Source organism: Prionailurus viverrinus, chromosome C1 (assembly GCF_022837055.1).
Source record: "Prionailurus viverrinus isolate Anna chromosome C1, UM_Priviv_1.0, whole genome shotgun sequence".
In the NCBI taxonomy this organism is placed as follows: Eukaryota; Metazoa; Chordata; class Mammalia; order Carnivora; family Felidae; genus Prionailurus; species Prionailurus viverrinus.
In genome coordinates this window covers 81,632,501-81,647,157 of record NC_062568.1, presented here as the reverse complement: position 1 = coordinate 81,647,157, position 14,657 = coordinate 81,632,501, and the positions used below count along the sequence as shown (strand labels likewise).

Below are 14,657 nucleotides of genomic sequence, written 5' to 3'. Positions count from 1 at the left end.
CAGCATTCATCAGCCAGGAGGTATACACTGATTACAGTCTGAACATGGCCTTCCTGTCTAACCAAGTGCTACATCTGTTTTTCTGTCCTTGAAACCTCTCTTTTTCTCTAGTGTATTTACTTATTTCTTATTTTTTTATTAATTTATTTTTAATGTTTATTTACAATTTTGAGAGAGAGAGAAAGACAGAGAGCGAGTGGGGCAGGGGCAGAGAGAGAGGGAGACACAGAATCCGAAGCAGGCTCCAGGCTCTGAGCTGTCAGCACAGAGCCCGATGCGGGGCTCGAACCCACGAGTTGTGAGATCATGACCTGAGCTGAAGTTGGACGCTCAACGGACGGAGCCATCCCGGTGCCCCTCTCTAGTTTATTTTTAAAAACTTATTGTACGGAGTGAACTAAAAATCTTCAAATGAGGATTTACATGACATACCTGATGACAAAACTCCTCCAACACATAAGAGTGTGACAGATACTATAAACAATGAGAAAACGACATGCTTTATAATAGTATGGTTCCCTCCTTTGAGTATTTAGGTGTCAATTGAATGATCTCATAAACTGATCTTGCACAATTGAGTAACACTACACATCCACTCAACTCTTGCTGAGAAATAACTTATGATCAAACTTGTGTGGCTTCTGTTACCCACATAAGAAAGATAGCTAATTTAAAGTTTTTAATTTAGGGGCACTTGGCTGGCTCAGTTGTTGGAGCGTGCGACTCTTGATCTCGGGGTTGTGAGTTCAAGCCCTGTGTTGGGTCTAGAGATTACTTAAATACATTTTTAAAAAGATTAAAAAATATTTAAAAAGTTAAAGGATTTAATTTACACTCCATGTAAAAATAATATGAGGAAATTGGAAGTTATTAAATCTAGAGGATAATAATGGTACAGAAAATTTCGTACTCTTTTTCCCACTTTCTTCTATGAGAATGATGTGATGCACAGAATTTGTATTTAAAGAGGCCAAACCACTTGCCAGCCTCCTAACCTTATCATTAATATCACCATTTTAGGGGAGCTATACCTTGACACGTGGTGTTTCTTGCTTAGGCAAGATTTTCAATCTAGGTCTAGAGTCTTTCACTGCTCTGGAGACCCCTCATAACTCAGAAGAATCTGGTAAACCTGGACATAGCTGGCATTTCTCAGTGGTGGTGAATCCCTGATCCCACCCCTTCCCATTCTGGCTTATACTCTGCTATTATCCTAATGCATTTTGTGAGCTATATGCAGGACTAATTACACTACATAATTTGTGGGGCCCAGTGCACAATGACAACAGCAGAACATTAAACCAAAGTCAAAGCCCTTCCAAATGTAGGGCCCTGGGTATAATACCATGAGGCAGGACCATCCCCTTCCCATGCCAACTAGCTCAGCCGGTGCTTTGTTTTCTTTGTTGATGCTTCCCAGCAAAAATTCATCAGAAGAAAGGGTATGGTGGGGTGGAGTCCAAAATTTCTAGTCTAATTTCCTCCTTTAACAGATGATACAACTAAGGTATAGATGAGGCTTATGATTCATAGAAAGTTAGACAAATAATTTCTGGAAGAGCTTGATGGAGCATTCATGTATCCTGACTCTTAACCCATTACTCTTTCCACTGTATCATAGTGACTCAGTATGAGAGAAAGAGAGAATGAGTGAGAGAGAAACCCATCTTTTCAGTTCTTCATTATGCCTAACTGATTTGACATGATTTGAAGAGGTCCTAGATGCTGACAACATTGCCGGCATTATAAATAGTTCTAAATGACAACATTATAACACCATAAAATTAGGATGGGGGAAAGCCATGGTGAATGCTGACTTCAATATAAATAAAAGATGAAACTTTAAACTTTTTTCCTTCATGTTCCTGCGCTTCTGAATCCTATACACTTGTTTCATTCCCTACCCCCCCCCCCCACCCCACTGGGCAATCCACATCCAAGTCTATTGGGGTAAAGAGAAAACATCATAAAAATTCTTCAAATTCTCTAATCAAGATGCTTACTTACAATTTCCATTTAATATTTAAGGATTTTGTTTTCCTACTTTAGATAGTCCTTATGTTTAATCGTGTTTCTAAAGGCACTCAGTATGGAATAACTTGATTGTAAATAAAGAATGTCTCAAGTTTGACTTAGGACTAGAGAAAAAAAAGACCAATCCTTTATTCATGGTTCATTTTGCTTTTCCATTCCACATATTACTTGTTTATCCCCCCACATGCTTAATGATACCCTCCTACATGCGTTGCACTTCTTCAGATTACATGAAACTGTGTGGTCCTGTCATAGTAATACCCCATCCCTCACAGACCTTTCAAGCGCAGCCGCTCCTTCTGTCCTCTGTCAAAGCTCACAGAGCAGAGAGGATGGGTCAACACACTCCTCAATTCACATGGCCATTTCTAACCAATGTTCCTATGTTATTAATTTTCTGTCCGTTTGTTGGTTTTGCTCATTTATTCATTAATTCAACAAACAACCTGTCTGTCAACCATCAGTTGTATGAACACTGTGCCCATTTAGAGGGAATTTGGAGCAGAGCAAACTTAACTTCTACCCTCAAAAAACCTCCAGTTTGTAACTGCAATTTTCTGAAGCTCTAAATCCATTTTTGCCATCATGGTTTAGGACGCTACTTGCATAGCTTAAGTAAGATGATACTTGTCCCCTGGTTGTATTTACCCCAGGCTGCCATTACTATCATTCTGGGAAACTTCATGGCTCAACAAATAGTCCAGGGGGATCCTGGCTTCGCGGGGCTTTGAGGCTCTTTAACAACAGGGATGGTCACACTTTGGTGTGGAGCTCATCCTGGGACGATTCTATCCCTACAAACCAGAAGATTTCAACCTTCTGCCCTTCCCCATCGTTCAGTTCCTCACTCCCTGGATGCAGGTCCTTCCTTGTGATGACCAGTATTCCTGTCCATTTCACCCAGTCTTCTTTTACTTGCCTCAGTTCACCTTGGAGCTTGAAATCATCTCCATCCCTGTCCCTTATTTTTGTGTCACTCTTGCCTTGACAAGCGAAAATCCAGCCCCGTTCTTGCCTAGAGTACCAAGAATGTCTAAAGAAACATAAATAATCATACAGACTTGTTTCAGTCCATGTTATCCAAATGGGATATTCTTTTATGATGGGAATTGAACCTCCATACACTGTCCACTGCAATTACTCTAAATTTCCATTCTTCAAGATTCCAACCCCACTCCCTTTCCTTACTGTCAATTGATCATCTCTTTTCCTACTTACCTCAAACAGTGCACGCAACCCATATGACGTGAATTCTCTGAACTACCCTTAAATTCGACCAGAATCTCTATAATCATTCTCCATTTTTCTTTTGAACCTACTGCTAAAAAAGATGTGCCTCTGCCCACAGCCAAGGCTACTCTCTAATAGTAGTAACTCTCTAATAGTAACTCTCTAATAGTAACAAATCAGGGTAAGCATCTAGTATATATTAGGCAGTGCACTAGGTACTTCAAAAATAATATACCATTTAGTTCCTACAGTGAGGAACATTCCTCATAACTTCCTCATAACTACTGATAACTTACTCCATCCTTTACCCAGTCTCCTTTTACATTTTCAACTTTCTCCATGCTTCTCTTCTGCACAGAGCCATGTTTAACAAGCCTTTCTCCTGACGAAAATGTTCTCTGAATTTTATGGTCTTCTAAGGCTCTCTATCCTCATGTCTCCAATATTTGACCCTACACTGTCAAAAACCCTCTGCAATATTTAACACCTTTCACTTGAACCTACATAGCTTGTTGCATTTCAAATAAAACAGCTTAATCCACATATTGTTATAATATTAATAACAATAATAATGACGGTTAGCAATGACTGAACATTTATTATGTCTAACATTGTGCTAAGCAGTTTACACACATTTCCTGTTCATCTACCACTGTTTTATTCACCCAGTTGAAGGTAAGTCCTTAATGACAGTGACTATTCATTGTATTTTTCATGATGTCTAACAAAATGTCTTAAACTTCGTAGGGTCACCCTAAGTGACTATTGATCTGAATAGCTAATGAGGCTATTAATTATTTATTTATAAATTTTGCTTTCATGTCATTATGATTTTTTTAAAAGATTTTATTTCTAAGTAATCTCTACACCCAACGTGGGGCTCCAACTTACAATCCCAAGATCAAGAGCTGCATGTTGTACTGACTGAGCCAGCCAGGCGCCCCAGGATTTGATATTTCTTAAGAACACAAACTATGTCTTCTATTTACTTACAGTTTCTTTCTCAAACCTCAGTTCAAATTCTGCACACAACAAATACCCTGACGGAAAAGAATAAATGTAGGTATCTTAGTGGTTAACAAGTGACAAACATTTTATTACTTGTTTATTTGTTTGTCATTCAGGACAGGAAGAAGAACAACATATAATTCCTGATGCTAGTCAGTGATCAAGAAAAGTCTTTGACGGATTTCATCATTATACACAAACATTGTACATCCTCTTCTACATTTAAGAAAGGATGCTAGATAAAGATGAAATGAGATAGAAGCCTAAGCAATTCCTTCTTAAGCTTCATATTTTGACCTCAAATGCATTGGTGGAGCAGTGAAAAGACATCTTTCCTACAGATTGTCTGCTTGGTTTTCTAAGCTGTCAAAGGAATTTAATGGGCAGAGGCTCTCAAAATTGACTGGTTAGTCCCTCCATTACAAATCTGTTAAATATTGCAATTTAGTTTTCTAGAGAAGAAGTTAGTGAGGAGCCAGTGTTATTGGGAGGTTCAGCATCCATTTATTTCTTAGGGAATAAAAATGGTTTAAAGCTTATCTGGAGATACAAACCAACTGGCAAAATAAACAAATCAGGGTAAGCATCTAGTATATATTAGGCAGTGCACTAGGTACTTCAAAAATAATATACCATTTAGTTCCTACAGTGAGACTTTGTACATAGGGAATCATTATTTCCACTTTACTGATGTAGAAATGAATTCTTTCCACTCAAGTTCATGTAAGTAGTAATCGGTAAAGACAAAATTCAAATGTTTATCTGACTGTAAACTAATCTGGAGCATCCCAGACCAGCATTTACCTTTCATGGGTAAAAGCATTCCTATATTATCCTTAAAAGATTGGAAGCGTGTTTAATGACTACAGTTAGAGTCAACACAGTTAGTTCTTGGACAGTAATTTTATTGTGTCATGTAAGATTAAGAATGGAGACCTAAATTGGCCTTACCTAGTTTCTAGATGGAAAGTGGTAAGGTGCTTTTCTTTTCCCAGCAAAGGAAGAAAAGGCACAGGTGGTTATTAATAGCCCTTTATAACTAGAGTACTAGATTGTCTGAATAAATATAACTTACACACATTCAAAGAGGAAAACATCAGGGGCCTATTTGGGTCTTGCTATGCACGTGGAACTGCATTACTGCTAATGATCACCAAGCACCTAAGATACATCCTTGTTACTACTAGCACGTAGGTTTATAATGCTCCTAAGTTTTTCCGTTTCTCTAATCTTCTTTGAAAATAGTGGGTTTTTCCCCCACATACTCTTGAAAATTCTACACAATAATTTTATTCTGAATTTGAATCTCATTAAAATATGGAAGATGTAAGGTTCTTTACAAAAGGGCATTCTTTGTCTTATGTGTTAAAGCCTACAATTCTTTCATTTTTGAAACATTAAAACCAATGTAGAAATATTAAATGCAATATAGAAAGTTGTTAATATAAGTCAGGGTTTGCGGTGCTTCATGTTGTTATAAGTCAACTTTGCTGTGCTGCTAATCTAACTTGGTTGTAAAAAAAAGAAATAGTGACACCGTACATTGTTCTTCTTTGCCTTTAACAAGTTGATTTCAGGACTTGAATCCTGATGTCACTATCTGAAGATACTGGACTTAATCCCCTCCACAAGGAATGTTTTCCCATATTGTGACTTCCTTTCCCAGAGTCCATTTCTTCTCCAGCAAATATTCATTCATTTGTTCGTTCGTTCATTCGTTCATTCACTCATTTATGATGCCAGTCATAACGTGTACCATGTGTTCACTGATGTACTGGGCACTTTGAGGCAAACAGGGAATAGTCCTTTTCTTAAAGCAAATATTTTGGGGGCCTTTACTAAGGCTAATATATACATTATTTATTTAGTTACCTCAACAATCCTATGAGGTAGATGGCGTGATAATATACCCCCATTTTACAGCTCAAGAATTCTCTTGTCTTCATAAAATTAACTAGGCTAAATAGGTGCAAACATTAGAAAGGGGAACAATCCAACATGCTAGAATTACTGGTGTCCACTTGAGGGCTGTGGAATTTCAGAGAAGGAAGAGATGGATGTGGTTTGGGGTGTTTAAGAATGACCACATTATGCAAATGGAATGTGAACTGGCCCTGAAGAACACAAGGGTAGGTAGAGTTTGGATAACTGGAGGAAAGGGAGCGAGAAATTAGGGTCTCAAGGAATAGCATGGGGAGAGATTCAGAGGTTGGTATAAATGTGATTCTCTGTTGATATTACCAAAAGATTTGGTCTGATGAGAATAGAACACTGTTGGTATGAAATGGATGGCACTCAATACTGGTCTGAAGAATGTGGGTTTTGTCCTTTGGGTACTAAGAAGCAATTAAGGATTCTAAGAAGGAAGTTTGACCAATGAGAAAAGGGTTATAGGATGAATGTGGACTGAGCAAATAGAGGAGGACATGAAGGCTGGACACCAGTCAAATGTAACTGAATCTTTCTCATTTGGGAGATTGGAATAATGAGAGATGAAAATGTCTGGTTGGTTATTTCATGTCAGGTGTCAAAAATATGTCAACCTGGAAACCTGAAGGGGAAGTCCAAGTGTTGTTTGTCTCTCATTCACTCCCTCAATTTTTTTTAAAAACTCTTTGTAACCTAGACCATTCTAGGATCTGTAGCAAGAAAGTGACCAAAACTCCATTACCATTTCTGTCCTCAAGTAGCTTTTAATCTAGTGGGAAGAAACATACCTGCAGGTAAATAAGTATGAGAGAAAAATTAATACATTCTAAAAGAAGCCCCTCAAAGGAAGGAGTAGTTAATCTTGAGTAGGAGACTATAAGATGGCTTCCTGGTAGAGGTGGCTTTTAAGAACGCAGATGATGCTGTCAGACTAAAAAGAATGAATGGCTTTCTACGTTGATGGAAAATCATAAGCAAAGGCAAAAGAGTATAAATGGTAAGCAGTCCTTCAGAATTGAAGCATATACCAGGAAGTAGTAGTAAAGCAAGATGGTGTTGGATCAAGAGGATATCAGTTCGACTCAAATGCCAACTCAGTCTGAAAGCAGTGGAGAGCCACGCAAGGTTGAGTACGAAGTGGAATGGGAGATGAGTTACCATTATTCACTTGCCCTGAATTAGGAAAATTCACTTGCCCAGAATTAGGAAAACAGCTTATTACTAACTTTGTTAGTGTGAAGAAAGAATTAAAGAAACTAGGAATTGAAATGGAGCCTCGTTAACAAGGTGTCATAATAGTTCTAAGGAAAGACGAGGATTTAAATCAGGGAAGTGAAAAAAAACGATGGGGAGAAATAAAAGTGATATATGATACTTATGATAGTAACCAATGACTAATTAGATAAAGCATGTAAGAGTCAAAGATGATACCATATTTTCTATCAGGACAGCTCTTCAGGGTGGTGAAAAAACCTTCTGAAGTGAAAGGTTATGTCAGGTAATTTAGATTTTTTTTCCGAATCTGCCATCAGTTAGCTATTTGGCACTTTTCACGGTTTCCTCAACTATCAAAATACAATTAAGAAACTGTTCTATAGTATAGCTTTCAATTTTAGAGTTCTGTGATTGAATTCAACTAAACTCTTTCCATTGCTTCTTGCAGCTTTAAACTCAGCAGAATATACGAGGATGAAGATACTTTTAGATTTTAAAGGACTATTCTATCCATCTATATGAACTTAATTAATTTCTGCTATTTAATAGATATGTAGAACTGAGAAGGAAATTCAGAGGTGTTTTCCTTGCTTTTAGTTGGGAATGAAATTTGTGTGTTGAATATTCAGAAAAAAGTACTAGACACATTATCTTTGTCTTTCCTTCAGAGCTTATTCCCATTAATAACAACACTTTTTATCAGAAACTTTGCTTAACCTGTTTAGAATGTATCTATTCCAGGGGCGCCTGGGTGACTCAGTTGGTTGAGTGGCCGACTCTTGATTTTGACTTGGGTCATGGTCTCATGGTTTGTGAGTTCCAGCCCTGTGTTGGGCTCTGTGCTGACAGTGCGGAGCCTGCTTGAGATTCTGTCTTCCTCTCCCTCTGCCCCTCCCTTCCCCACCCCCCCAATAAATAAACATTAAAAAAATGATCTATTCCAATATCTGTTGATTCTGCTTTGATTAGAAAAGAAAAATGGCTATCTGCTATCAAATTAATTCCATATTTATTCATTAAAAATATATTTATTGAGAGCCTGTTAATTTTAAGGCATTCCAAATACAGAGGACAAACTGGTGGTTACCAGAGGGGAGGTGGGTGGATGGGTGGTTGGGTAAAATAAATGAGGATTAAGAGTGAACTTATTTTGATGAGCATTGAATAATGTATAGAATTGTTGAATCACTATATTGTACACCTGAAACTAATATAACCTTGTACATTAAGAAATAGATACAATAAATTTTGAAAAATTAAAAAATAAAATTGAAAAGTAAAGTTTAAAAATATTTTAAGGCTCTCTTATAGGTAATGTGGTAGCCTAAGAAACAATCCATGCTCTTGGAGTTTGCAATCTAATTTGGAAAAGACAGCACATTAATTAACAACATACTACAGAATTTATGGTAAGTTTAGGTGTTTTGTTCTATGAGCATTCACTGGAAGAAGATATCGTTATAGATTGGGATGGCTAGAGAAGGTCAGCCAATAGCTGGATCGTGTAGGACTTGGGTGGAGACAAAGAGATGGTCCATTAATAAGCAATTTCAACCAGAAGAGATGTCTTATTTCAATTCCCCATGTATTTAGCAATCAAAAAGATTCTGGGGAAAAGAAGCAGTAACTTACGGTTGTGAAGAAATACATATTTACTCTCTAAAAGGGCAGAGTTATAAACTGAAGGTCACCAGGAAATTCATAATTAGCAAGTCCAATGTATTTGTTCAGCATTCTTTCAAATGTAATTATTTGAATCTTTTGATTGAATTGACCATTCTCTACTTTTTGAATCTTTCTTTGCCTTCTGGCTGTTTAATTTTTCTCTATCTTAATCTTTTTTCTTTCAATGAATTTGATTTTTCTCCCTACTCACCAGCAACCCTGGCCTCATCTTTCTAGCTGTTTCAATAAATACACTCTCAATTGTTAGTTTCATAGTCCCATGATGGTAAATACTATCGGAATATATTTGCATCACTCTCAAATCTCTATCTCTAGCCCTGACTTCCTGTGTTTCAATTCCTCATTTCCAATGAGCATGCTCATATTCACATCCATATATAACTCTTCTATGAAGATACTTACGTCTAAAGACTAACTTAAGGTCTTCTCAAAATGGGATCCTCCTTCTTTTTATCTTTTAATCAAGTATTCCCATGTTCTAAACATGAAGATGTGTAATCTTGAGGCCATTTTGAATCCATCACCCAGAGATTCAACTGTTTGTTAAGAAACCATGCTGCTAATTTCACCACTGTCACCACCCTAGGTCAAGCTTTTTATCACTTCACACCTGAGTAACTACAATGACTTCCAGTTGGTCTCGTTAAGTCTGGTTTTCCCCCACAGAAATCATGGTAGTATAACATGACGCAAACTCTTGGGTCTGGTGCTTTACATTCTCCACCAGCTGGCTTCAACTTAAATGTCCAGCTTCACTTCCCATGAATCACTTCCTAGGACCCTCTGATTCAGATGAATCACTTCCTAGGACCCTCTGTTTCAGGTGAATCCATTTACTCACTATCCTCTGAATAGATTTCACAGTGTCCTTTATTGGCTCACATATTCTTCTGCTAGAAAGCCCTTCCTTACTTCTCTATGACCACTGAAAATATACTTAGTTCAAATTTCCCCTCTGTCATGGAGCTTTTTCTGAATACTTATCCCGTAAGATTCCCCCCACTTTTATGATTTGAAATAATTATAGTTCCTACCATTTGTTGCACATTTATCACATATTTTTCTTATTGTTCTGTTTCTTCCTTGTGTATTAGTCTCATCTTCCAAATTAAATAATAACCATGTCTTAGACCTCCTGGCCCATCTTCGACCACACACGGACCAATCGTGAATATATAGAAGATTCTCCGTGAATACTTTTTCATTTATTTAGTGACTGAAAACATATGAACTCTCAGGAAGAGTAAGTAAGCATCAGAAGAAGAGATCTTAAAGCCAGGTAAAAGAACATTCATAATTGATTTTTAACTCTATTGAACAGGAATCATTTTTATTAATCGTACTTTAGACTTCAAGTGTATAAAACAGCTAGTAAATAGTCACTTTGTGGGATAAATTTACATTTGTGTCACTCAAATGTCTATAAAGTTGATAAAAGTTAGTGTTTATTCACGCTTGAAATTGAAATTTGACATTTATCTTTAAAAAAATCATGAAGCCATTTTTGATCCTATGAGTTGGGGCATTATAGAAAGTATCTAATTTATGGTATCTCTTTATTATTATGTTTTTATATGAATTTGTTATGTCTTGTCTCTATTTTATATGATGATTTATGTACCCTGCAACAGAGAACATTGAAACTAGAAATATTCTCAAGAAGCAGCTAGTGTGCTTCAGGTGGGGAATTCATTTCTCAGGTGGGAAAACGAGGTTCCAAAGAGGGTAACTGACTTGCTCAAGGTCACAATCTAGCTAGTTATTGCCAGAGTTATACCTAAACACTAAGATTACTCTTTCCTAATTCTGTAACTTTTTCCTAATCCCATATTGCACAGTCTCATTTTTGTACCTTAAATTGACATGCTGAAATATAAGAAACATTACAGTTGTTCATTATTTCTCTTATTTTATACCGAAGAAAGTGAATTAGTGCCTTGTAAGTTATTAGCAAGAACATTCTAACTAGAAGCACAGCATGAGCAGTTTATTATGATGTATATCAACACAAGGGAGATATGACTATTGTCTGAATTATTTACATTTCAAAACTTCGCAAAACTGTAACTTTTTTCCCATTGGTGAGTTGAGTGGAAATACTTATGTGATTTTTGTTTTGTTTTGTTTTGTTTTGTTTTGTTTTGTTTTGGAAGATAACCTTCGACTGGGCACTAGGTTCATATTTGTAATGGCAGTGTGAAGGATTGTTTATAACACCAAAAATAATTAGCCTTATCCAGGAAAAGAGAGATAAACGTAGTGAGTCAATGTACATTTGCACTGGTGACGTGAGAATGCAAGGCAAGACGCTGTTCAGTTTTGGGGGAGGAACATGGAATGTCACAACTGTCCTGAAGTCCCATTCCACAGCAGGAGCAGAGTAAAAGAAAAGACTGCTTACTGCTTTCTTACTGTAATTTTTTTTTTAGCTTCATTAAAAAGAAGTGAAATTGTCAATTCTCTATAAAACTTCTGCCTGGAAAACATTATTTAGAGGAGGTGGAAGGTACCGAGAATTAACAGTGAGGAGAGAATAAAAAGGAAGTCAGATGATCAATTTTTGTGAGGAATGTACATGGAAATTTGGTTTGTCTTCCTGAAAAAAACATTTACAATCTAAATTACAGCATATCATTTGAATTCTCGATGACTGATATCAAGTGGTGGCCAGAAGAGGCATATTACATTCTAATTTTAAGATTATTTATGCACCCTTTTAAAATAAAAATTACTACCAGAAATTTTCCCAACTCATGCTTTGAAAAAAATATGTTTATCCAGTTAAGTTTTCTTAACTTTCACAGGTGAATCAGGGGTTTAAGAATGAAAGATATATTTGCTGAATAAAATAAAATAAAATAACATAAAATAAAAAAGAGAACTCTGATTTGAAACAAAACAAGAGACTTGTAATGTCTGACTTAATTGTTAAGTCATGGAGATCCAAATGGAGGGGCCAGTGTTTCTTTTCCTGACTCACCAAATCCACATGACACAGGACAAATTTGATCTTGGCGAGGTAAACACAACTTACCTGTACCATTGTTAACTGCGGTCTGGATCGTGGCTTCCGGCCCCATAGTGTCATAGTCTTCCTTCATTTCTTCTGTGGGAGAAAATTATCTTTAGCATTTGAACACTGTAGAAAGGCTTACTATACTAAGCATGCCAACCACAGGAACAAGGAAGATTCTTTTAAAGGAAACAGAGAAAAGGCTTGTTGTAAACCTCTAAACAATAGCTTTGTTCAGGCAATTGAATGAATCCAATAGTGCTAGCTGCACAAGAACTTATTTACTTTAAGCATTACTGCAAGCTGTGAAAAACAGAGGTGCTTCTTTGGGGCAAACGAAGGGCTTTTCTTCTGGTGGCAGCTCTCGGGACAAACAGGGGGAAAGATATTATTTTTTCCATGCGAGTCGAAAGCAACGAAGGGTTTGTACTTAGGGAGAGGCATGCTAGTTGCTGGGCCTCTGGTAACTCAGGAGGACTCGTGGCCAGTCAGAATCTCATGCTTTCTCCCCTCTTGGAGGAGCTATGATGGGGGCCAATCTGTGCAGGCATATCTTTTTAAAACCTAATTCTACATATCAAAACTTGAAATTCCCGGTTTATAAAACACACATCCCAGAGGTCTTGAAAACACCTGTTTCACTGTTTTATATAAACTCCTAAAACATACCTTCCTTAAGCTTTTCCCTACCGTTCCATAAATATCTTTCTTCCTTATCATTTAGGCTACCGTATAGAATTGCAGTCATCTTCTGAGGAAAAACGTATAGGGGCAGCAAGAGCTCAATGTGGTGATGAAGATGAAACTATGTTAACACGGAGCTTGAAGATGCATAGGTGATAAAAGGTTGTTTTCCACAATGGCAATATTTTGAATTAGGGAGAGTTTGCAAACTGGGAGAGCTCTAGAATGTTCTGCCTCCCAAATTATGGAGTATGTGAGAGGGCGGAGAAGGACAGCTGACAGTCAAAAATCCTCCAAGTCAGTAAATTAAACCCGGACTTTAAAAAATTGTATTTTGACAATAACAAGGCTAAGGAGAACCAAACACGATCCAGGATAAATATCTCTCTGATCGTCATTTGACTTAAAACCAGAGAAACTTTATAAATAGGACTCTGCAAATTCCCAAATTTATCCTGACCATTCTTTGCTTATCACATTCTAGTCATAATTATCTGGTAGAAAAACAGGTTCTAGCAAATGTTACAGCAAAATTAAAATATATGTTTTACAAGTTGTATCCTGCAGCCTCTCTGTTTATGTTATCAGAACTAAAAAAAAATCATGGGCCTTTTAAGGTAAAACACACAGATGTATAAATAGATGCTTATTTAATGCTACTACCCATAACAGTCAGATGATTTGAATGGTATTTGTTTAAACTGTAGGAGCACTTTCATTTGTCTCTGGCCCTGGACTTCTCTCTCATTTAAGGCATATTTTCGCAGGGACGTTTTGCATAAAACATTTGGAAGTTCAATATACAGCCATATTGTATTGTCAATTGTAATAATTGATCGGTTGAAAGGCTCCCTCATCCGATATTTTTATCAGTCTCTGGAAGGAATTAAATTAAGGTATTTCTGAGAAGTTCAGTGCTGGCTATAAATATAGCTTTTGTGTGTTTCTTCCTCGCTCATCTCATGTGATTTCTGGTAGCCAGGAGTCAGAACAATCATAAGTTTTCCATCTGAGAGATCAAGTCACTGAGGGGAAAACAGTTAACAGCATTTCTTTCTTTTTTTTTTTTTTTTTTGCATAATAGTGGTAATGTTCAAGATTTCTGCTGCACTTCCTTCCTCATTGTCATTTTCTTATGAAAAAGTAAAGAGAAGTTACAGTAGGTGGTTGCTTCCCAAATTATTAAACGCCGGCTATACAAATGTGTAGTTGGCATCTTGTGGGTATCACGTTCTGTGGTAATACTTTGGCTATAACCTTCTTTTACCAGAGATTATGCAACTGAGATGGTGTCACTCTTACCTAGAATGTACTTTGCCTCAACTTACTGAGAATCAACCTTGCCTTTTTGGAATACCAGGCTCAATTTATTATGATGAAACACTAATCCTTTTCAGGTATGTTTTTGAAATACCACATATATGCCTACTTGATGAAGTTTCATGTGACTCCACATTCAGAAGGCCACAATAATAGGTCGGTTAAGAATCCCTCCTCTGAATTCATGGCAATCCGGGCTGTCCTTCTGCCTCACACCCGACCTTAAACATTTTCCAAGACAACTCTGACTCAGCATACTGTGTCTAAAACCACACAGCATATTTGTTTTTCAAACACTTGTAAAAGTTTGCATTTTCCAGTCACCCTTGGGATGGAGGTTTGTAAAAATAAAGAGCACTTTCTTCCTTAAGATGAAGAATCCTTGAATAAGCACAAAGAGGCCAAGATGCAGGTGATTTATTTAAGTCTGTGTCAATGATAATGATGTCATGGTTTCCAGCACACTGTGTCCACCCCATTGTGGGACGAAAGAATGTCAAGGACAATTCTAAACACAAAACTTGGATTGTGCTGGAAC

At 37.0% G+C, this 14,657-nt stretch overlaps 1 protein-coding gene across 5 annotated transcripts in view; it reads right to left on the bottom strand.

Moving 5' to 3' along the window:
* Positions 1 to 14,657, bottom strand: part of ZEB2 (zinc finger E-box binding homeobox 2) — a 130,180-nt gene that overhangs the window by 24,420 nt on the left and 91,103 nt on the right. For all 5 annotated transcript variants that reach the window (XM_047872658.1, XM_047872654.1, XM_047872655.1 and 2 more), the window contains exon 4: positions 12,137 to 12,208. In XM_047872658.1, the coding sequence (XP_047728614.1) occupies positions 12,137 to 12,208 (72 nt within the window). The remainder of the gene's footprint in view (positions 1 to 12,136; positions 12,209 to 14,657) is intronic.